Raw genomic sequence first — 25666 nt, forward strand, 5'->3', positions numbered from 1 at the left:
CAATAGGTAAATATAAATACAAGAAATGACATAAAAAAAAAAATCAAAGGAGACAGCAAGGGATTAATTTCCAAGTCAGTGGAATGTGAGATGAAATAGCTTCAAAATAGAACAAAAATACATTGGAAAAAGAAAGGTTGAGGATTAAAAAAGAATAAAATTTTAAATTCTCAAGCATATAAGATTTGACATTTTGTTATTGTTATATCCAAGATATGTGAATTGGCGAATAAAGAAATAATATCATAACTCCATAAATAAAGTACATATATTATTTATTGTATCTAAAGTATGTGAATCAAAATAATATTATAACTTATAAAAAGCAAAGTGCAAATGATAAAAGATGAAATATAAAACAAGCAAATGAAAATATCGAAGTGATTTCTTTATACGAGCTTAATATGATTGAGCGACTATTTGACCCATTTTTGTAAAGTATTCTATCCATGCAAGTACAGTAGATGGAAAGAAAAGGGTGCATAATTGACTGTTTTTATACAACATTCTGTCCATGCAAGTACAATAGATGGACAGAAAAGGGTGCATACATTAACCAACTAACATAATTTTTTTATCATCAAATCGATCATACAAATGCATTTTTTTTTTTTTTAGGGAAAGCAACAGAACTCATTTTTAAAGATCTATGGTACGAAGGCAAGAGGTTTTCTATAGACCCATATTTTTTTAAAAAAAAAATTATAGTCAAACTTTTTATTTTTCTTCCCAACAAACCTATAACAATGCCGGCAAAAGTTGATCTAATTGAACTAGACCTTATCTGGACAAGATTTCAAGATATTTCCTGTTCAATTTTAGGCATGTTCATGTTGATGCGGGTTAAGAAAAGAGAAAGTTATTGGCTTGACTAACCAAATACTATCCAAAAATTGACGAGTAATTCTTCTGTCTTTAAGTGATGCCATTCCCTGTTGGCTATTGCCATATCTCAGCCTTTTGTGTCCTTATTTTCGTCCATATCATGTCTCTGCAAGGCATGGCCATAGTTTACCCACTTTTCGCTGTTGTTTGTTGCGTAGCTGCTATATTAGTGTTCCTTTTCATGTAACTTGCTTTATGTTTAGATTTTGTTTTTTTTTTTTTGTATCCGTCAAAAAAAAAACAATCAAAAAGATATTTAACTTGGATAATTTATTGAGAGAGAGCGTGTGTGTCAATAAATTAACCATCCAAAAAATTCTATCTTTTAATTTTTTTTAAAAAAAAATTTTCCTGCAACTTTATTCCATTAATGATAGGAGTAGAAACCGAATCACCTCATTGATTAGATGGAATCCGATGGCTGGTGAAAGCCACCAGAGGTCATGTGGTTTTGGTCGGAAATCGAGTTCCGGAACCCGACCCACCCACAGCTTCCATCTCGTCGTCTCGTTGGTCGCCGAGGACTTGGGTTGTATCTTTCGCTTGGAAGAAAGATTCGTCTTCCTTCGGAAGAATAACCGTTGGATTGCATAATAATCGAGGCGAGTGCTATGGTTTGCATGCTTTTAGATCTATGCGTGGTGCGATCCAACGGTCTCTATCGCGAAAGAAGATCAATCGTTTTTCCGCATGAAAGATACAACCTGAACCCCTCAGTTAAAACTTAAACCCCACGCTCTAATAATGGGAGGACCCGGGGCTGGGGTTTCGAACGTAAGAATTGTGGAGTCCCCCGTTTCCTGAACTTGTTATCCTCGAATCTTTCCCTTTCTACTCGCTATCCGTAGCCGCCCAAAGCTTCGGAATCGAGGGAAGAATCCCCCCTTCTCTCCTCCTTCGATCCCCACCTCTTCTATCCTCCTATCCCCTAAAACTCGTTTCTTTAGTGTGGGACGAATTCCATTCGATTCCAGAGTTTTGCAGTCCGCTGGATTTGTTTTGTTTGGTTTTCGACTATGTTTACTGGACGTTTGGATTTACCCATGGTTTTCTTGGTTTCTTGATAACAAGCCATGCTTTCTTTAAGGTGATTCTTCTCTCCCCTTCTTCGTATCTCTTTATCTTTTGGGTTTCAATCATTCATAGCCACTGGACTGGCTTCTTCTCTCGTTGATTAATATATTTTATTGATTTCTGAAGCAGGGATTTTTGGAGTAGGCATAGGAGGAAAGTGTTTGTTGCTCTTGGAGTATTTGGAAGTGGTTATGTCATTTATAAGATCTATGATGATCACAGAAGAAGAATCTCTGATCTGGACAAGAAGCTGGAAGGCGAGCGACAAGTTGATGAACTCATTAAGGCCCAGTATGGCTTTCTTTGTACCAAAAATTTCATAGTTCAATTATTATTAAAGTACTCAAATCTCAAAATCCAATATTTCTTTCATTTGATTGGTAGATTGCAGACGCACTTTGAAAACATACAAAGAATTTCAGATACGACGACACTGCCATACGCTATGCATTATTTGCGGTCTCGGATATTGGAGGAGTTGGATCTTTCTCATTTGACTGATAAACTAATGCAAGGGAAGGGACAATCCCATGCTCTTACATCTAAGGAGAAGCTCGAGCTGTGGGAAGGGCTTAAAATTCTAAGTATGCCATCATTGTATGCTACATTTAGTGGTGATATTACTTATTTTTTATGTTTCGCTAAACTATCGTAAAGGATGTTTTTTTCTGTAACTCAGCATATAGCATTCGGCTGGGATCTGATTTCCTTGTTCTATTTGCATCTTTGGTCTCATTTTGAGGGATAAAGTAGGATGTTGGTGCTTCTGTTTGCAAAGAATGATATTTTCTGCTGATTTTGTTTGTCATGAACTTTGCCTTTTCAGGTTTCACGAGAATAGCTTCCTCGTTGTGGTCAATGACAATGCTTTACCTGTATGTTAGGGCTCAGGTCAATATCTTAGGGAGGCATCTATACCTAGAAATTGCTCGCGGTTCAGAAAGCTCTCAGTTACTGGTAAATGTCTTACCTTTTGCTGATATCTTATTCTTATATGTGCATGTTTTTACATTTGTTCACGAGTTCTTCACATATGTATTCGCTCATGCTGACATAAATTCAGCAAGGAAAGACCCCTAAAATTATTTTTGTTATTGGTGATGTTGTCATTGTTATGGCCATCATCATGTGCAAGTTGCATTAAATCTCATTGCCTCAACATTGTAAAAATCCTTTTCAGTTTACTGAGCTTTCAGTCCTTAATTGGGAGATGTAAGATTTCCAACTTTCAAAGTTGGACCATGAAAGGTTTTCCTATACAAACAAGCATCTCTCTTCCTGGTGCAGTTTTATTGTAATCTATTAAAAATCTTTGGTTGTTATTAATTAATATTTAATGGTAATTGGTGTTTCTTGGAAGGACCAATAATTAGTTCATTTATTGAGCTTTGGCTTTTCTAAAGTTTTTCTTTTCCTCGAGTGCTTTGAAATTTTAGATGGCATGTCATGCGGGCATTGGAATAATCTCAACAGTTACCTATTTGAGCTTTTGTGTAGTTTCTTCCTCTTTTCGCTTTTACTTGAGTGTGCAGTTTGGGGCTGAATGCTGCAGACATGTGCGATGTTGTGATTTAACATGCAGGGAGATGTGGCATAGTGTGCATGTTTTGTGTGCCAATGGTTTGTTGTAGTGTGGTGTATGTGCACATGCATAAGTGTGCTATGCACATGAGGAGGCAGAGGTGGTGGAAGACTTATGGTGAAAGAAGATGCATTGGTTGAAACTTTCAATTTGCCTTCTCTCTCTCTCTCCCCTCCCCCCCCCAACCACAATCCAGCACAAACCCTCACACCTGCTGAAAAAAAAAAAAGAAACACTTTGTTTTCAATGACATGATTTCATATTATTCTTTTTGTTGATCTAATGTCAAAGGCCTCATCAAGTTTTTTTCAAGACTCTTAGGGCCCGATGAAGTGGTGGTTCTTGTCATCCAAGGGCATGCTTCTTGTGCACTGTAGCCTTTTTTGTTGTTTCCACTACTTAGGGGGTTTTTGGGTGCCTATAACAGAAACCTCCCCTTGACATTGGCAAGGCACTAGGGTGGATATTTATTGCACCTTGTGCCATAGCTGCACTGTCAGCTAGATGGATCATACCTAAATTTAGCCAATGAAAACACTTCTACTACCTACTCAATAACTAGGACAGGATCGCAGGATTCATTACATGATTAAACATCTGCATACTACATTTGTAACTTGCAACAGTCGGAGATGGGACAGTTAGCTGCAATTTTTCAGATGTTTTCTTGTGTGATGAGCTCATTGGAGCCCATTCTTGTGTTATTTGTGCTTGATTTATTGTCATTTGGTGATCATAAAGTCTTGCTAAGTTGCTATAAATGATAGACGACAGAAGTCTTTTATAGTGATATTGACTAAGATAATATTTTAATCAATAATAGCAAATTTCAAACAAATTATCCATCATTAATAGCTGATAATAGCAAATTTCAAACAAAGGTCCTTTATAGTGATATTGACTAAGACAATGTTTTAGTCCATAATGTTTTGCTGTTTCTTGGAGCAAGCAACATTGCCCCAAGAAATATAATAGCTGGCCTAGCTCCTTTGTTCGAAAAACCTTTTTCAGAAGTCCATAATGATAATCCTTCATTAGTTGTTGTTGACAAATATAGCATCTCCATATGTAGATCAAGATCAGTAATTCTGAATTCTCTTGTTTGAATGAAGATATAATGATTGGTATGATTTCCTGTAAACTATATAGTATAATACTTTGCTGACATATCAAACCATGCTCTTGCTGATTATGTTAGTCCATAAATTGCTCTCCATGGAATGGCAAAATCTCCTGCATGCATATTTTTCTCTACAATTTGTTATGTCAGAAGCATCTTTAGGGTTCAGTCGAGGCACAAGCCTGCCTGGTTTGGCAGTTAGCAAATATAGAACCTGAACAAAACAAAACTGAAGTCTTCTTACCATCAAAAAGTTTGACAATATCAACATTGCAGATTTGTATATTCTTTCACAACCAGTTCTGTATTTCACAATGTAGCAATTCTTTCAGAAAATTAATTGACATTGTAGACCATCAAAAAAACCACATTTCATTTCCCTAATGGCAACCTTAGCAGATAACTTGTCCCTGATTGCCTTTTGCCATCTAGGATTATTAAGGCTTCCAGAAGTAACTTCTGTGCAGGCACAGTGGACAATAACAAGACGAGACTGCAAGACAAACATGATGGATTGGTGATGGGTACTTTCTAAGGAATATGGCATTTACTCTCTCATCATTTCCGATGATGATGCGGCCATCATGTCCTTAGTCAATAGCAATTTCTGAAGGTCATGCAGTATATCTGGAGAAAGTTGCACTTATTGTTTTTTCATGGCTATTAACATTTCCACCTGATCAGCACTCGACGAGTTTCTTTTGTAATCCTCAGAAAATGCACTATGAGTTGATGGCATCGTGGATACAGGAACATGAAGGACAACATTTTCAATGTGTGCCATCAGAGAATGTGACATAAATGCACATGTAATATTCCATAATCCAGTTAAGAAGAAAGGGATCAAACTCGATAGTATTACACAACAAGAACCAGAACTGAGACTCGGCCTCATGTGTTGTGTCCTCTTTTGTGAATGTTCCAAGATCGAGTTGACAAAGTTTTAAGTTAAGACCATTTAGCAGCCAGGGGTCTAATTGAATATTTTAAAGAATGACAATTTTTATAGAAGCTCAATCCATGAACGCCAGATATTTCTCCTTTATTTATGTTTCATGAGGCAATAAGTATGTGTTGGAGGATTAATTGGAGGGGAATAAACAAAGTTAGGACTTCAGCTTATGACTATACCTATATGGTTAAGGAATATGCCTATGAACTCAGGCTCAATTTTGTTCTGAATTAGGTACTGTGGAATAAGGCTACCCTGTTTTTTGTTCCTGTAGTATGATCAGTTTTGTTAAGGCATATGTTCCTTATTTCTCTGTATATGAATTGGCATTCTTTGCTATGGTTGGACATTGATGTTTTGCCATGAAACCTGTAATATGTATCGATGATTAAAAAAATTTGATGTTACTTGACCAGAAGTGTGATGGTGAGTGAAATGTTTGCATTTGTAAGCATGCTGTTCTATTTAGTTATTGATAGATGGAGGGCTGTAGTTGATTCAATATATCTTTTGGAAAATTTACAACTATCATTTATAGCTGTTACAAATAATTACTGACTAAGATGTGCCCGATGAGAAAGGTATATTTTAGGGTGGTTCTTAGTGAATTTTGTGGTTGATAGTGTAAATCTGTGCTAAATTCTTTTCCAGTGCTATAAATCTTTATTCTTGCATCTTCCAGAGTTCGAGTTCATGTTTTGAAAATTTGAGGTTCCCCGTATTGCTCTTTGTAGGATGAATCTGACTCATTTAGCAGGCATGGGCGGCAAGACTTTCTAGCAACTGCTGATTATCTTTCTGCCTATGGCATCCATACATTGATTATGAACATGCAGAATGCTGCTATGGGAGTTCTAAAAGAGTAAGAGTTAATTAATAGACATCCTGTTCTTCTTATGCATGCTTAATTTTTGTCTTGCCCTCAATATTTTTTAAGCTTTTAATTAGGCTATAATGTTATCTCTCTCTCTCTCTCTCTCTCTCTCTCTCTCTCTATCTATCTATCTATCTATCTATCTACATATACAAAGAGCATTTTATCTATGATTTCTTCTCTTTCCTCCAATTTTGAAGAACTAAATAGTTTTCCAATATGCCCCCAAAAGATTTAGAATTTCATTGCACATGCTTCCATATTCGTACATGCAATTTTTTATTAGTTTATTTGAATTTTTGCATCTGATCCTGTTGAACAGCATGGTGTGGTAGCATAGTTGATTTCTGTATATTATTGTCATCTATTTATATTTCGACTAAAAGTTGGCATCTTACTTTGTTGATGATGAATTTGATGTCGTTCTTTTCCATAACCACAACCATCATGCGTTGATGATGGATTTGATGCATTTGTTTAGTGGATTTTAATGACAATGTGCAGAAAGCAGCTCGGTGATCTTTTTAGCACGGTCCAACTGCATGAAACAATCATACAGATACTGGAGTCATTCATGAGCATTGGTGGACCTAATTACTGGATAAGTTACTTGGTTCCCGAGAATGCCATTGCATACAGGCAAATGATGGTCATGTCTGCCAAAGGTTTTGATGATTCCTCTGTTCTTATGGATGTCGGCAAACTTGAGCAGCTAATGTCAGAGACACGTATGGTGCTATCAAGGTATGCAAACAGTGTTTATTTCTATAGAAAGTTCTGCTTCATTCAGGATCCAACAGGAGATATAAGGCATTTTCTTCTATAGAAATAACCTAAACCTATTGCGTATGCCGCCTATTGTAATGTGACACAAGGTTGAAGACATGCATCTCATGAGTCTCTCTGTGTCTCTCTGTGGCCCTTTTTGGATACTAGGAGATCTTTTCGGACAGATATGATCTTCTTGGCAGGATTCCTTTTAGAAAATAGGTCGGGAACAGAAACAGTTGAAAGAGATCAGCATCTCTGTTGGACAAATGCCTGGTGTTTGTGGATGGGGAATCCCTTTTCCAGGGTGATTTACCTTATCCCAAAAAACCAGGATTAGATTTCAAGGTCGTCAGCACCTTATCTAAGCATTACTCTTGAGACTCAAGGTGCTGCAGCCTGCTGGATGAGCCTTATCTCAAGGTTGAGGGAACATGAGCCTGAGGCTTTTTTTTTAAAAAAAAAAAGAAAAAGAAAAGAAGTGGCAAACCTCATTGATCATTCCCTAGTTGGACACATCCCAGTCTGTATTCGGTAAATAAAGATGACAGTAGACCACTGATGAAAAACAGCATGAGAAGCCCCAGAGCCAGGCAAGTCGATTGGGATCACTTGGAAAAGCTGTATAGGACTTTTACTACATAACAAGCAGATATGGGTTATAGATGGTGGTAGCCTTTATATTCCCATTAACCCAATCAATAATGGTTTTAAAATCCCCTTCAAGCAACTTTTTTTCTCTTTTATAGACATCAAGAAACAGGTCTATCCACTTATTTGGGTTTAGAATTGGTGGTTGGATTTGCCATTCATTCATGGTATGGTTATGGCTGCTCACAGTGCATACTTCTCTAGCCTAATGGAAGTATGTGATCCTTATATACAGACCATTGGGAGAAAACTGAACCTTTTTCTACCAGTGTTCCCTTAAGCTTGAATGATGGCAATCTGAAATTTTCAGAGCCTGGTATCATGAGCCATGCAAGTCCTTCAAGAATAAACAGAACCATTAAAGGTAACCATTCAATGTTATCTTAAGATTTGGGAAGGAGATGCAACTGGTATTGGAATTGAAACTTGGGTGGTGACCTGTTGACTAAGTTCTTTTTGGAGGCTCTAATTTGAGTTCTTAATTGATGTCAGTGAAAATTTTGCACTTTTGAGCTAGAAAAGTGGGATGATTCGTCCGTTTGCAATAAAATTTTGCTCTGAAATCAATAAATTATAAGAACCCCAGCCTACCCACCATTGCTGTTTCAAGGGGTGAGGGATATAATTTGTTACATTCACAAAAGTATTTGTTCCATTCACAAAACTTTTTCATATGTAATATGGCAATGAAACCATGGTACAACCATCTTTCACACTAGGGTGAATGGTTTGGGGTATGAAATATCCATCTTTAATTAGCATTGCAGAAGCATCACCTATATGGTGTAAGGGCCTTTCAGCTAGCTTGGGGTTGATCTGCATAACCATCCAAAGGCTAATAGCTATGTCGCATTGCATGTTTAATCAATGCACCAGCTCTGGTAAACTACAATCTCTTGCTAGCTGCTACAATTACATGGCAGAAAAGACCATTAGAAGTCGGGTGTTGGCATGTTCGTGTACCAATATTAGTGATATGTTGCTTAGGAGACCATGACCATATACACGGTTCGGAGTGTTGCAGCATACAATATTGAATAATGCAATAATGTATAATAGTATAGCCTCATTGATATGCTTAAGTGTCAATGAATAAAAATGTGCTCTTGGTAATTTTTTTATATTTTGTAAACTTTGGATTTTTTTGATGGTTGAATTTGAATCTTAGAAGCAAGATTTGGGGCCTAGTGTGCATCACAGCATGTCCTGCTGGTGTTATATTTGTATCATTTTTTATAAGAGAACAGTACCGAGGATGCATTTGGGGCACTGCTTCTCTCATGTGCTGGAACATCTCAGTTGTCCTAGTTGGTACTCTCCGGGATGGTTGTCCTAACACTTGGGACGGCTTGCTATCTAGTGGCACAATTTCTCTTTAATTTTTTCTCTATATTCTTGTTGTTAATGGTCGTTGATCTGTCCCAGAACCATACTGATCCAGGACCAAGCAGAGATGGGTTCTGGTACTGGTACTTTAATCCTTGCTTGGAAGTCTCTAGTTTAGTAATGTCGCCTAAATTTTGAGTCCAAAGTCATATCTGTCTAGGGAATCCTATAATAGTTGTGGATGACAATTTTCACATCATTTTATAATTTAATTTAGATAAAATCTTTCTATACCTTTCGTGGTGGATTCCACATCTCTTCTCTTTTACCTCTTCATTACATTCTTTGTTTTGTTATCTTTAAGTTTACTATGTATGAAATTCAGAGCTCATCACATCTTATATATCATGCTCGCCTAATTGTTTGAGTCAAGTTAATAGAAAAATCCTTCAAATTTTTTGAATAATTATATGTGAAGTATGAAGGTTTTTGGTATTGTATCACCTGAGGATCTTGGATATGCAATACAGGCCAATGAATCAGCAATATCTCCATGGAAGTAGAAGTGGATAGGAAGACAATGAACATGAGTGTTGCTTATCTTAGTGATTTAGTTGAGAAAATGAGCGTCATATCAGAGATGACATGTTATCCTTGTTCTAACTATAGCATAAGCTTCATCAAAGCCAACACTATCCTTAGGTTGCATTTGGTAGCTGGCAATCTATCCAGATTGCTGGCAATTTAATGTGTAATCTGAATTATTGCGTTTGGTATGCTTTTTGGGTGGTAATCCAGATTCTCTTGGCAATCCAGATTGCTTCATGGGAAGCAATCTGGATTGCCTTAGGGAGGGGTGGCTATCTAGATTACCACTTCTTTGGCAATGTTGCAATAAAAATTTTGGACAAAATTATCCCTAAAAAAAATCACACAAAACCCATTGCCTAACCCTCCCTCTTTCCCCCACCCCCCTCTGCGTGCGCTCCTGGCCCTGCGGCTCCTCCATCTCTCTTTGTCTGCCCGTAGCTCCTCCATCTTTGTCTCCCACCACTCCCCCTGGCTCCTCCATGCTCGTCCCCACCACCTCCACGGCTCCACATGCGTCCACCCCTTTAGTGCCCGTGATTCCCCATATCCCTCAGCTTGCCACTTCTCTGTGCAACCACTACACCCATATCACTCCTGTTACTTCTCATCAAGAAAAAATAAGAGCACCAGGGCAAAATTATTAGGGATATTTTGAGAATTTGATTTCACATTATCGATAATCTGATTGTCATCCCAAACATATCAATCAAGATTTTCAATAATTTTACTGCAAAATTACCTGTGTACAAGCACAATAATCAATATTATTGGCAATGTAATGGTGGCGATCTATCCTGAAGGCAATCTACATTACCTTCCAAAGTTGCCTGGCGATGCATCAAATGCAACCTTACGGTTTTCTGTGAGAGAGCCGCATGCGTCGTTCTAATATTTCGCAAGGCATGGTGACTTGCCAACTCCATCTATTGATCTTTTACTCATGCTTCTGGAATTTTGATGAAAATTCAGAGTAGAGTACTATGCTTTCTTCTATAGACTTGCAGCAAATCTTTTCCCTCTTTTTCTTATGTTGATTTATTTTCTTCCACCCAATGATTGAAGGCCTCTGAAACATTAAATTGTTCCCAACAGATTTTTCTGAAAAGCATCTGGTATAAATACTGATCTATTATTAAAAAGCAGATCTGAAGCAAAACTTCAGGTCTAGACCTTTAATTGGATCCATCACCACTGCCAATTGATCTGTGTATATTTAGTGCCGGTAACTTGAGAAATGAATCCATGTACAAATACATTTATTATAGATCGCACACATTCTCTATTAACGAAAATTCTATCAATTTTTCTGGGAGACCAGTGGTCTTCACTACATTGATAGATTTTATGATTTGGCAACACTGATGGGAATCTTCTAGTTTGAAGTTGCTCTCCTGACCAGGTAAACAACATGCTTAAAAGATGAATACAAAAATGACTCCTTCTCTAACAACTGTTGTACTGCAATGAGCCTTATTTCATAGGGTAGCAAACATAGAAGACTTCCATAGCATGTTCAATTTCCTTTATAGCTGTAGGACTATATAAAAAATACATACATAAAGGCCTGCATCTGTAATTTCTTGTGTATAAGATTAATGCACTGAAAGTTTCGTAATCAATTTGTATCAAGTTTGATAATGATGGGCTATTTTTTTGCCAAAAAAGAAGTTCAGTTTTTTTTTCAGACTTTCTCAGATTAGTTCTCACAATGAAGAGTCAAGACGTTACCTACACACATATAATGTGAAGCTTTTATTGACCGGGAGTCTTGTAGGAGATTATGCAGGACCACTGTTAATGGTTGTCTTTATTGACCTTGTGGAAGAAGCTTGACCTCAAGGTGGAGAGAGCACCAATCATATTGTTCATCATTATGGAATTACTGAAAGCAGTTAGATGTAAACTGTTGGTGCTTAACAAATTATCTGCCTTCTTAGGAGCGAGCAGGTTGCAGCACTAGGTTTAGATGATGTGGGGCATGGTGCTTCCTTTGGCAGAACGATACTGGGTTGTCACTTTCTTCTCATGGAAATAATTTGCAGCACTTTGAAAGGTGCCCTGCATATCTGCTGGCCAATAAGGATTTGAATCTTTGTAGAAGGGAGGTGGAACATATCTAACCGTCCCATATTCTGTTCTTGTTATATTTCTGGTTTCCACCATTCATTTCAGAAAATACTTGAGAATTCTGAAATGAAGAGATATCTGCACTTCCATATGGCATATATTATTCTTTTTGAATTGAAAAGCAAGATCAGCTGTCAAGCAATAAACATCAGTAGTCTTCAACATGGGTATTAAGTCTCTACATGATGGTTATTGGCCAGATTTGCATTTATAGACTATATCTTGCACCATGCTGGGTACATGGACACTGTCTTTAACTAGGAGGAAGAGTTCGTTCTTGACATTCATGTCCAAAGTCTATCAAATCCCGCACTCAAACCATGTTTCTGCTCGAGACAAGGAAACATGTTTTGAATATCGAAGAATTTGCTAATAGATATGCTTTATGAGTCTTCAATTTTCTTTTTTAATATTTATCAGGCTGAAACAGAGACTACCAAGAAACATTGGTCGTATGTGGTGAAAATTCTGTGCTTTTAGAAAGAAATGCTGTTAATCCTTTACTTTATTGAATTCTTGAACTTATGTTTAATTTAATGGAGTAGCCTTCTCGATTCTTATATCAGCAATATTTGTTTGTAGCCCTGATTTTGGAAATACTGTGGAGATATCATTGAAGAAGGTAGTTGATTTGCTAGTGGACGATATTAGCATGCAGCTTGAAGGGATTTGTCCACCCTCTGGGGTTCCCTTGGCTAAGCTATTGCCTCGAATAACACAACTTAGCCTGCCACTGCTCGAGGAACCCAGTGACAACAAGTTCGTTCAGACCATTGGAAGACTGCCAGAGGTTGAACTGTTTTACACCCTTCTCTATGCAAACATGCCCATACCCCCTTGAGTTTCTTCAAAAGAAATGTAACCAGTACACGTTGCCATCTGTAGAATCCTGGATCATCATTTACAGAGCTTGGTTTTGTCTTGCATGGGGTTGGTGGATATCCCAACAGTGAAGAAAAACAAAGGTAGCGAGGAGGTTGATCACAAGCTTCTGTATATTAAACTATGCAATAGTTTAATTCTTTTGGCTGTCTCTACCACTATGGACTTGGATGTTAATTGTAACATTGTAAAGGGTATTTCTGAATGCTCTCTAGTTTGCATGCATGAATGCTTTCTGGATCCTGAATCTGTCTGATTGTTCACTTTTAGAAAGCAGCAGACTCCTCCAAGATATAGGAGGTTCTCAGTGCATCTTTGACTACTGTGTAATTTTTGTTCTGGTTCATTCTTTCCTTGGCTTATGCTTGCTGTTGTCTTTAATTCCCCCTTCCTGTCATAGTTGATTCGTGGTTTCCCGTCTGACCTGGCTCATTTGACAGACCTCCTTCCCTCTTCCACTACCACCACCAATTTCTAGAGGCCTGTGAAACTTTTTGTTCTGTCATTTGAGATAGGGTTGCATGATTCTGGAATAATTTTTTTTTAAGATAATGTTTTACTAAAATAATAGTTTGTATATTACGCGATGATATATTTATTCAAGTCAATAATTTTTTTATCAAATGGTGGGTGGGTGCAAGTAAAATCAGGCTTCATTGAGGTCTAATCTGACTCGACGAGTCCTGCCCGGGCTGCACCAGAACTGGACCAGGTGGACCGGGCAAAGGTGGGACAGGCCTGATCTGTCCAGACCTACTCAAAGGCAATCTACCATAAAAAATGTTCAACTCCTTGCAACCAAATGATCGGTAACGAAGGTGTCAGCTTTACCAGATTAGTAACAACTCTTGGTGATTGGCCGGGTTCAAGCATTGCCTTTCACGGGATCCGGTGGTTGGGCGGTGTTAGCGAGTTGAGCTCAAGCTCCGTCATGATTCAACCTTAACAAAGTTGAGCTCATTTTAGCCACCTTTGAGTTGAAGATGAGCTGCTCTTCAAGAGGCTCGAGGGGAATGCTAAGGATTCTCCGGAGATTTTCCTTGTTTACGTGGTAGGAGTTCGATCTCAATGTAACACTGTAAGGACTTGTTTGGAGAGGCTGAAAATTCTATAGAATTGAATCGGATATGTTGGTCCATTTAGCTTACATTTTCCTAACAGTCTGTCCAAATTTTTTTTTTTTTTTTTTTTTAAAAGCCTCCTATAAAATTTAGGCCAGATGAAGTGGAGTTGATATAGAATCATACTTAAATGGATAGACAAATTATAGGAATAGCCAAACAGGTCCTAAATGTTAATAAAATATTGATAACTTCATTAGATATCAATATAGATGTTCAATAAATCGTTTAATCATAAGGTTTTTAATAATACACGAATTATTCAGGCCAATGTGTTTTTGGGAACAGTATGCCACATGATTATTTGATTGTTGCACGCATGTCTTTTAATAATAAATGGTCAAGCTCGATCGCAGACACGCACGTAAATGGATCAGGCCCATCAATGACTTCGTCCTGACCTGGACAAGGCCCAGGTTCATCCGGTTCTTCAGACCCACGGGTCGAGTTTGTCTCACAAATATGACCAGTTCCGATCATGATATATTTTTCTACCCGTTCCGCTTACGCATTCCTGAGCGAACTGAAAAGCCATTTCAATTGCTTGGTCAGGCTGCACGGTCTGACATGTACGTTTGGAAGTGGTATGAAAATAATAATAATAATAATAATAATAATAAATTATATAAATTTTTTTTAATTTTGATCTAATTTTACCTAAACCTCTTGATTTAAAAAATGCCTGCTCTTTGAAGCTAAGATATTCTGAAATGATTATCCATTCCTAGCAAATGGTGTTAACTTTTTTTTCTTTATAGATAAATATCCTTCGCTCGTATGAAAGAAGCTGTCAATAAAATAAAAATGAAGATGAAGAAAACTACCATAAAAAGAGAGGTCTGAAAGGATGGGATATTGTTGAAGGCTTCATAGATGGGATTGGAGGAGAAAGAGAAAAGAGTGAAAAGGAAGGAAAAGAGAGAGAAGGCTCTCAGCAAAAAATCAGTACAGATAAAGAGAACTATCATGGAAAAAAAGAGCTTATGGATGGCCTTAGAGAAAGTGGATGATAAAAAGATGAAGAGGGTGAAGAGAAAGGAGAGAAGAAAAGGTTGGTTGCCAGTGAGAAAGGATAGAAGTAGAGGAGGCCACTGTAGATGGATAAGACTCATGAGCGAGTTTAAAAGAGGAAGAGGATGAGAAGGAAAAATGAATAAGAAGGAAGGAAAGAAGAGGAGAGAGGTAATCGATAAGCAATGGATGGAAATAAAGAGAACCACCATGGAAGAGAGGCTATGGAAAGTCTTAGTGAAGGTGAAGGAGGCTGTCATGGGGAGGAGAGCTCATGGTGGCTTGGAGGAGGAAGATGAAGAGAAGAAATGAATGAAGATGAAAAAGAAAAAATGAATGAGAAGGAGAATAAGAAAGGGGGAAGAGGGAAGAGCGGATCATCGGTGAGAAATAAATGGAAATGAAGGAAGCCGCCAAGGGAAAAAATAGGGAAAGATGTAAACAACATGATCATTTTAAAACATGTTGAAAATTTAAACGACTGGTTGTTTACTTTTAAAATCAAATGGACATAATTAAAACTAAATTATAATTAAAGAAATATTTTTATATTTTATTTTTTAAAAAAAAATCAGGCTGAATTCTTCTGATGCCTTGGTTCGTGAGATAGAAAGGGGATTTTATACCAGACGAGATTGGCAATTCTCAAAGCAGAACAGCGCCGGAGAAGGAAAGATGCCGCACATGGCACCTTTATCTTTTCAGTGCCGTCAAACTCATATTATATCTTATTTATTTGATCGGAATAATATCGTTTTGGTTAAAGTGATGACGACGACGATGACGGCTGTCATCCGTGGAATGATGCGCCGAGTGGTGGACCAAAGGAATTCAGGTAATGCCAATTATACAGTTTAAACAAATGGATTTTAGGTTACACATCCAAAAAACAATCAGACCTCCATTATCCCCCCAACAAAGTTTGTCGGTTCCCATTGTTTATGGACTTGTGATCCATAACATCATCTACGACCGTCATGGGTCATAAAATATTAACATGAAAACAGATACAGATACAGTTTGTGAGGGTGGTAACTAGAGCTCCTGCAGCATCTCTCCGAAGATTTCGCTTGTTCTTTTGGCCTTATCGGCATCATGGAAACATCTCCAATTCCACCGGGTTAAAAACTGCATACCAGTATAAAATCGGCATCCTTTATTAACAAAAAAAAAAAAAAAAAAAAATCCAGACATCAGGACATGCTACTGACTGTGATTAGGGTGCTTCAATTTACGGATATCAATGACATACTTCCAGGTACAGCATCAATAGCCCAACCTGAAACAAGAGACATGCGAGCCATCGGACCATCAACATCCCTGATTCATCTTTTGACGTGGGCCATGTCCACATCATGATTGATGGGCCTTCGAACTTAATTACCCAACAAGAATATTTATCTTGCTCAAATGAGGATGCACCTAAGGTACGGATGGTTTTCCAGAAGCACGAACCATCATTACAAAATAAGACTTTAAAAACGGCTTCTTGGAACTTAAGCAACCTTCCACAACGAAACATTTAGATCGGGAATCCAGAATAATTAATCTTAGTTGGGCTCTCATTTTCTCAACCTTATCTTATTGAGTTGTAAATAAAGAAGCCAGTTTTATTCGATGTGATTGCGGAACAGGGAAGAAACCTTATCCTACCAAATAAGATCGAATAATATAAAGTAGCCAAAAATGAAATATCCATTATAAACTGACATAACACAAACAACCCAATCCAGTCCACTAAGGGGGGCACCAAATTGAGCTCAAAGACAGGATTTTGTTACATTGGAAAGATTCCAATCCCTAACCGGATTAGGTTGCACCCTCTTAATTAAGACATAGCATCAGGTTGCAACCCTGATTTGCTCATCAATTTCCACTAATAATGATAAAAACCATCTCTAACCCTAAGCAAACCCATATCCAAAATAACAGACCAAGAAGACTCGGATCCCAGTATCTTCACCTTGACATGACATAACACTGCAAAGCTGCAAGCTGGCAACTTTAACACAAGTGCTATATATACCCAGTCTTTTAATATCCTCCTTGCACATCCTCTTTTATCAAGAGTGGAATATCCCTTGCAAACCAATTTAGTGGTCTCACATGCTAGCATAAATCAGTCGTGAACATAGTTTAAAAAAAGGTCGGTTGTGAACAGAACCTTTCTTTATGGCACCCACAAGTTGTCAAAAAGCTGGATTTGGCTGTTAGCAGATTCTAACCATATATTAAAAGCTCTGGAACAAAAAGATTTGATCCCTTTGCCATCCGATAAGAATACAACTTGTGTGCCCCCCTAAAAAATGAAATGGATTCTTAGCCCCCACCCCAACAAAAAAAAAGAGGAAAAAATCTAATCTAATTTGATAAGAGTTTTGCCGGAAAACACTTTAGAACGGCCGTTGATTCATGAACCATGGCTAACATTCCTTACACTATTGCATGACGACACCACCTGCACAAGGGACACAATTAAAAGTCAGAAGAAGGAAAAAGAAAAGGACTAAAATAAGATAAGAAAATAACTGAAGAGTTTAAATATTAATGTACCTAAGAAACACCACCTTTGCAAAGCAGGACAAGAACCAACCCCTGTTAAAAGAGCTGTCCATTTGGAACCCTTCCTCTTTTTTTTTTTTTTTTTCGGGTTTCGAATAAGGCCCCATATAATCAAGAACAGAATGGAAAGATGGCTAAAAAAACTATAAATAAAATGAGAAATATCAAATGCTCCAATAACAACCGAAGAAAATCTAACAGGCACAAGAACACCAGAAACCCATGTAAGCAACCAAAAATAGGCACCACTATTAGAAGTCAGAAGTAACAGGCAGGAAATCATGCACAAATATAAGGCCTCCATAGAACGAACTCTGATGCTGTATTCACTCCTTTATATCAGAAAAACGAAATAAATCTTACAATATGTTCCCACCAAGAGGTGAATCAAGTCCTCTCACAAACCCCTCCACCCCCCGGGAGAGAGAGAGAGAGATGGGACTGGAGAAAAAATAAGGAGAGAAGGTGTAGAGCTCCCTTCAATCCAAACAAGGGTCAGGCAGGGCTAATGCAGCTCCCGGGTTATGCAAACCACAAGCCTATCCCAAACAATCAATCATTTCTCTCCATCTCTGATCACCACTTGCAGTGCTAATAATATATATATCACCAGCAAGATCATGGAATAGGACAGTGGAATCCATAAACCAGCAGCTCTATCTACCCCTCCAAGGCCCTCATTTGGACTTCAAGGAGCTCCATCCCCACATCCTTCAAACCACCAACCATCTCAAGAGAACCATGCATGGAAGAAGAAGAAGAAGAAGAGGAGAGAGAGAGAGAGAGAGAGCTTAAAAGACATAAGGAAAAAAAATTATATAAAAAAAAAAAAAGAACCCAAAAGAAGCAGCTGTTACGCCACTCCACGAAACCATCAACTTGAGAATCCACAGGACCCAAAAACGACGCTTTAAGCCCCCACAGAATACTTAAATATCAACAAGATGCCAACTTTAAACTACTGACAACCCTTGAAAAGAAAACAAACCAAACCTACCGCTCTAAAGACACCAGGCCTGGCCAAAGCCCTGGGCCAGGCAGCTCTCAAGAGGAGGCAAGGATGGACGGAGATGGCACCGTAGTGGCGGACGAAGGCATGTATTTATAAGGAAGGAGAGAAGGTTAGCGTGGAGGGTCGGCAAGTGCCGTTTCATGCCTTGTTTCCTTATTTAATGACTGGCTCAGATTTTGAAGAGCCTTCAGAAGCGGATTGAACGGATGCCTCTCTGACCCCCCCCCTCACATGTCTTGGTGGCTTCCCACCACCACCCTCTCCCTTCGTCCATCCATCAATCACTGTAGCTGGCCGAAAGACAACAAATAGATAAAATATCCGTGGACAGAAGTAGTTGGCAGTACGTACGTATTTATATTGTAAAGTTTATTTTGTTAGTTCATCGATTTGTTTATTCCGTTCTTTAATCTAAAGTCTAAAACAATATTCTTTGCTGTACGTAGTAGGTGGGCGGGGTTGTTAGATTAGGATAATAACCTGGGTTAGCCACAAGAAGCTTCATTCTCGCCGGGGCCTCCTTTTTTTGACCCTAATTAATTTTTCTATGATAATTCAACCTATTTGCACTAAGAAAGTTATAATACGCTATTTGGTGAATCATAAGATATTTAATTTTTTGATTTTTCCCAATCATAATATATCTAAATTTTGATAAATTATTTGAAGCCCTTGGTCGTGCAAAAAAATAATTTATTTCATCGTAGACATAATGGAATGTTATGGATGTCGGGCATACCATCTTCCACGTGAAGAACTCAGAAAGGATGGACCCACGGAAGCTACATGAAACATCTGAGAAAATCTATAATAAAGTTTTCATATGATTCATCATATACGATACAATGCAGTCGGCAGCAATATATACGACAATAGGTAGTAGTGATTGCTCTTTAGTAGTTATGTGAAAATAGACACAGCCAATCATCAGAAAAAAAAATCAGAAAACTATCTGATTATTATCATGGAGTCATCCTAAAAAAAAGAATTCTACGTACTGTAAGCCATACACATCTCAGAGATTTTTTTTTTTTCCGGATAGAAGCTGGAGCCTAAGGCTACTCGTTCAAATATATAAGCTCAGTTTCAGAGTTTACAGACCTGTTTACAATAGTTATAAATGTGATACCCAACCCAAAATTCTTCTTGCACGAATCTTAGGACATGATAAGGAAAAAAAAAAGAACAACAACAATAAAATAGAAAAAAAAATGTTGAAAACTTCCGCTCAGAGTTTTCTTCCACGCGAATCTATCGGAGAGGAAGATGAATCCGAGAAGGATTCGGCCTCTTCACCCTGTAGATCCCCTCTTCTCTCCTCCAAAGCCGACCATGACAAATATTGGTTTTTCCTCTTCTTTCTCCTTATTTTTTCCGTTGAAGTCGCGGATGCCCTCATCATGCCTATCTAAAATCTCCATCAGAGAAGTCATTGGAGCCTGAGGTAAGCCCCGACTCTTCTTTCTCTCTTTCTTCCCCTCTTTCCCATAGCATCACACACCCTCGCTGGCCGTCGGATTGGTCGGAAAACCCACAAAAGTATAAGAGCCCTATTTTTCCCTCCTTTTCCTTGTTTTCAGCCACCGACGCTGCTGTCCGTAGTATCACACCCCTAGAACATGACCCCTACCATCTATATCTATCTTTCTTGAGGATCATGGTTGCAGGTGATCGGCCGATGATCGACGAAATTTTAAGAAAAAGGGTGGATCTCTTGTTTTCCATAATTTTTTCATGATTTTCTTCGCCAACTGATCCTTGCCGCTGGCTGTCCTCTGTCCCATCATTGTTGGTTGCCTGCTGCCACTGCCTATTGCTGTTCTTCCAGCCAAGAACCACCAATCTCCACCCATATTCCTTCCTATTCGGCCAAAGAAAGAAAGAAGGAAAAGGGAGAAAAAGAAAAAAAAAAGAAGAGAGAACTTTTCTCTCTCACTTATATCTCTCTCTCCTTCTCTCTCTACAATCCATGGGCTCCAGTATGAATCTAAGATAATCTTTTCAAAAAAATTCTGGACTCGCTTTGATATCCGTGTAGTTTGTCAATCACAGTCTGATCCTTACCATATATATTTATAGATCGGATCACCATTAACCCCTATGCAGTCATCATGATATGGCCCTCGATGATCTTGATCATAAATTTCTCTTTTGAAGAATACAAAGATTCTCTCTCCACTTTCTCTTTCCACTTTCTCTCTCTTCACCGACTTTCTCTATCTAAGAAGACTTATGGATCCTATATCAAGTTATGTCTTCCCCTTCTAAGAACCCATGTTGAGTCCGATAAGTTAACCTGAATCTGCTTTGATATTCGTGTTATATGTCAAACCTATATCAGACATGTCTGGTATCTTTAAAATCTACTATTAATGAACTCTGTTGATCGATCTTGATCTTGATCTAATCTATACTCCATGATTTTTTAATCGAGTTGCTTAGATCTGATCAACAGTTCTCTTTTCTTATGATTTAATTTTACTGAATTCATCGAATAAAAAATTAATTATATTTTTAATATTTTAATAGGATTAATCGATTCTTCTAACGAAGACTAAAGTCTAGGATGAGTGAGATAAGTAAATCTTATGCTTCTTATTTATTTTTAAATAATCATATTTTCTATATAAAAAATTACTGTTAATGAAATCATATTTTTCATAAAATAAAGATCAGCGTATGTGATATGAAAAAGTATATTTTATTATGAGCATTGATTTCATGAATATATTTTATGAAAATAGCATGATTATGAAGTATGAATTTTATAGTTTTTTCATCTATGTATATGTATGTTTTAAGAAAAAGATGTAAAGATTTTAAAAGCTCTCAGATAGCTATGAACGAATCCCTATGAAAAGGTTGACATCAAGAACTAGCATCCACACGAAACATAGCCCCGTCAATGGATATAAAGTTAGCACATAAAACAAGAACTCTATCGATTAAGAAATATGATCTTGTCACGAGTATAATAGTGACCTTAGCATGAATATCTGTAAGTAATGTTTTCAAACATGACTGAACATATGACAAGAATGATTTATGTTTATAAAATATTCATGATTTATGCAAGCATGATTTGATTTATAACTTATTTTATTATATGCTCTATGAAATATTTATTTTTATAATATCTGTTATTTTTTAAATATTGCATTATCATGAAAAAATTTATACTAGATCCGGTAAGGAAGCGTAGATTTTACTTACTGGGTTAGTGTAGCTCATATTATTTTTATTTTTTATTTTTATACAAAGGAATAAGATTAGGATCAATGAAAAAAATTCAGGCTTGGAGATCTGCGTAGTAAGTTTGAAAATTTGATAGCGAAAGTTTAGTTTATTTTATGATTATAGATTTATAGTTATCTATTTACGAATGTTGAGATTTGGATTGGTACTTGCTTTTGAATTTGATGCTCCGAACCAATATTAATTTAATTATTTGATGAATAATATAATTAAATATATTTTATTTATAAAAAATTTTAGTTGATTATGATTGATTGACTTCATATTATCATAGACTGTACCATCAGTAGCATGACTGTATTATGTCCCAAATTTAGAACGTGACAGAAATGGTATCAGAGCTTAGGTTATGATTACTTGGGACAATGGTATAAGTGATTAGGGCTAAGTAATATCAGAGCTTAGATCATGATCAATAGGGACTATGACATAAGTGAGATTTAAATATAAAGGTTATGATTACAAGAAACATGATAGAAGTAGCAGGAAGAATTCAAAGTCTGAATTTTGGATCAATAGGTATTATAATGAATTTTTTTTCATAAAGTGGTATACGATGTATATTAAAAAATTGGATGAATTATGTCTTAGATTTCGATAAATAAGACTTCACCTAAATATGAGAGATGTTGACTCTTGAATAAAATATGATATATTGATATGTATACTTGTTCAATTATTATTTAGATAATTTTAGAGTTCTAAACTTGGTATGGGCGAAGATCACGATGGCTTTTCAAAATTTGATATTAATTATTTGATCATTACAATTTTGGATTTATTAGAATAAATTTGTTTAGGATGTGGCTTAAGAAAGAATTACATCATATAAGAAATAAATATTTTTCGAACATTAAATCTATAAGAGGATCATGTATAAAATTTATAGGTAAATAATATATATATATATATATATATATATTTGGTTTATTAGTGGATTGGATGACATGCACATATTAGTGAAATATTTAATAATTTATATTGTCATCTTTTATATTGGATTACTTGATCTTTCTTAAGTTTATTGAACATAATAGAGTGCATTGATTATTGCAAGTCAAAGTTTAGATTTTGGGACTGATCTAAGGTATCTTGTTATTATCAAATTTTTGAAAGACTTATATGTGTTTCAACAAATAAGTGATAGGATTTCATGTCAGTTTAATTATTGATGTAAGGATCATGATGAAGGAATCTCTATAAGAGATAACTGAATTTATTTTACTTATAATGATATTGGCGGGAGGTCTTCCAATTTATTGGAGATTTGAGTTAATCGTTTTACAAAGAGAGATTGATTTGGAATCATCCTATTGATTGTTGGATAAATCTAAAGTTAACTTACTCTAAATTAATTCTAAATATATTGAATTCTAGATGAGCAGTGAAAGTTTATGTAATAGTTTCATATATAAAAAGTGGATCAAGATTTAATTTTAATGTGGTATGCTCGAGGAATAGTAGAGATAAAGAAACTTAAAGCTTTGTTCTAGTTCTATCTATTTTTTTTAGAAGGTTGGATCTTTTCGCAGGATTCATCCGATAGCCTTGAAAAATTTGATGGGTTTATATTAGAGTGTAAAATAGAAGTGCAGTAGTTGAATTATACTAAAACTAGTTAAGAATACTAATGCAATAAGTGATATGAATGGAGATTTGACTTTTGTAAAAAGGGACCGTCAATGACAAATGAAAAGACAAGGTTATTGATACTTGGACTCATTTAGATATTGCAATATTATTTTCGATAATTAATTCTTTTATTATAGAAATGATCAAAAGAATTTTGAGCATCTTAAGTGTAAGGTTAGTGGATTGATATTCGTTGGTTGAGCTCGGATGTAGAATGTTTTGGATATAGATATCTTTTGCTTAGCTTTGACATTATTACTCTATTTGTTTGAATGGATTTGAAGATTTTCTATGATAAGAGTTTAATTGTTACATCAAATATGAAATTAAAAAAGATAAAGAAGGTTGGATATTATGATGAGCATCTACTGCTTTAGACTTTTTTATATTTATGAAGACTAGATAGAGTAGATTATGATTTTCATGTGAAATCAATCAAGAGCAAATAATTTCGTAGACAAGAAATTATGGTATTTTAAGCCACGATTAAGAGGTCAAAGAAATTCATTATCTTGCGGATGGAAATAATTTAGTTTCGAAATACTATATAATGATTTATGTTGAAGACTTTGGAATAAGTACTTTGAGAAATAGATAATTTGGAAGCTTAAGGATAGTATGAAGGTTATGTATTTTCAATGATCAAAATCTCAAGTATGCCAAGTTTCGAGGATAAATTTTTTTTTTTAGGAGGGTAGAATGTAATACCCAGCCCAAAATTCTTCTTGCACGAATCTTAGGGTATGACAAGAAAAAAAATAATAACAAAATAGAAAAAAAAAAGAAACATTGAAGACTCTCGTTGGGAGTCTTCTTTCATGCAAATCCATCGAAGAGGAAGGCGAATCCGAAAAAAATTCGGCCTCCTCTCCACCCTATAACTCCCCTCCTTCCTCCTCCAAAGCCAGCCACGATAAACATTGGTTTTTCCTCTTCCTTCTTATTTTTCCATTGAAGTTGTGGATGTCCTCATCGTGCCCATCCAAAATCTTTGCTGGAGAAGTCATCAGAGCCTGAGGTAAGCTCCGACTCTCCTTTCTCTCTATCTTTCCCTCCTTCCCATGGCATCGTGCACCCTCGCTGACCATCGGATTGGCTGAAAAACCCACAAAAGCATAAGACCCCTGTTTCCCTTATTCGGTCGAGCCCCCTCTTCCTTGTTTCCGACCACCAGCACCATTGCCCACAGTGTCACACCCCTAGAACATGACCCCCATCTCTATATCTATCTTTCCTGAGGATCATGGCCGTCGGTGATCGACCGATGATCGAAAAAATTTCAAGGGGCAGATCCCTTATTTTTCATGATTTTCCCATGATTTTCTTCACCGATTGATCCTCGCCGCCAGCTGTCCTCTGTCCCATCATTGTTGGTCGCCTACTACCATTATCCATTGCTGGTCTTCCGACCAAGAACCACCAGCCCCCACCCATATTCCTTCCTATTCGGCCAAAGAAAGAAAGAAAGAAGGAAAAGGAAGAAAAAGAAAAGAAAAGAAAAAAAAGAGAGAACTTCTCTCTCTCACTTATCTAAGTTATCTCTCTCTCCTTCTCTCTCTACTCCCTCTTCCTCTCTCTACCAATCCATGAGCCCCAGTATGAATTTAAGATGATTTTTTCGAAAAAGTTCTGGACTCACTTTGATATCGGTGCAGTTTGTCAATCACAATCTGGTCCTTATCATATATTTATAGATTGGATCACCATTAACCCCTGTGGAGTCATCATGACATGGCCATCGATGATCTTGATCATAGATTTTTTTTTTTTGAGAAATACGAAGATTCTCTCTTTATTTTCTCTCTCTTCACCTACTTTCTCTATCTAAGAAGACTTATGGATTCTATATCGAGTCATGTTTTTCTCTTCTAAGAACCCATGTTGAGTCCGATAAGTTGACCTAAATCTGCTTTGATATTCGTGCCATATGTCAAACCCATATCGGACATATTTGGTATCTTTGAAATCCATTGTTGATAAACTCTATTGATCGATCTTGATCTTGATCCAATCTATGCTAGCTCCATGATTTCTTAATCGAGTTGCTTAGATCTGATCAACAATCTTTTTTTCTTATGATTTAATTCTACTAAGTTCATCAAATAAGAAAATAATTATATTTTTAATATTTTAATAGAATTAGTCGATTCTTCTAACGAAGTCTAAAGATCTAGGACGAGTGAGGTAAGTAGATCTTATGCTCCTTATTTATTTTTAAATAATCATATTTTTTATACAAAA

The 25666-nt window shown here is 36.6% G+C and overlaps 1 protein-coding gene and 1 long non-coding RNA gene across 4 annotated transcripts; one reads left to right on the forward strand and one right to left on the reverse strand.

Moving 5' to 3' along the window:
* The first annotated feature begins 1678 nt into the window (after positions 1-1678).
* LOC105046786 (peroxisome biogenesis protein 3-1) lies at positions 1679-13142 on the forward strand. 2 transcript variants are annotated; one of them, XM_010925517.2, is made up of 7 exons: positions 1679-1972; positions 2089-2250; positions 2344-2543; positions 2786-2916; positions 6348-6475; positions 6992-7231; positions 12533-13142. In XM_010925517.2, exons 1-7 carry the CDS (start codon positions 1959-1961, stop codon positions 12789-12791), a joined length of 1134 nt encoding a protein of 377 aa, XP_010923819.1. In that variant the 5' UTR covers positions 1679-1958; the 3' UTR covers positions 12792-13142. The 2 variants fall into 2 exon arrangements, with proteins under 2 accessions (XP_010923819.1, XP_010923811.1); XM_010925509.2 differs by having other exon boundaries at positions 2086-2250; positions 12533-13072.
* Positions 13143-15793: 2651 nt separating this feature from the next.
* LOC105046796 (uncharacterized) lies at positions 15794-18672 on the reverse strand. 2 transcript variants are annotated; one of them, XR_832337.4, is made up of 3 exons: positions 17518-18672; positions 16176-17422; positions 15794-16092 (listed from the first exon to the last, which is right to left on the reverse strand). It is a non-coding gene; the product is annotated as an uncharacterized lncRNA (long non-coding RNA). The 2 variants fall into 2 exon arrangements; XR_012139021.1 differs by lacking the exon at positions 15794-16092 and having other exon boundaries at positions 16130-17422.
* Between the last annotated feature and the right edge of the window lie 6994 nt (positions 18673-25666).

Source organism: Elaeis guineensis, chromosome 2 (genome assembly GCF_000442705.2).
Source record: "Elaeis guineensis isolate ETL-2024a chromosome 2, EG11, whole genome shotgun sequence".
Taxonomy (NCBI): Eukaryota; Viridiplantae; Streptophyta; class Magnoliopsida; order Arecales; family Arecaceae; genus Elaeis; species Elaeis guineensis.

What these genes read in the sequence shown, in the direction of transcription:
- LOC105046786 (XM_010925509.2), top strand. An exon ending in CAGAAAGCTCTCAGTTACTG is followed by an intron (nt 2,917 to 6,347) that starts GTAAATGTCTTA and finishes TGCTCTTTGTAG; the next exon opens with GATGAATCTGACTCATTTAG. An exon ending in ACACGTATGGTGCTATCAAG is followed by an intron (nt 7,232 to 12,532) that starts GTATGCAAACAG and finishes ATTTGTTTGTAG; the next exon opens with CCCTGATTTTGGAAATACTG.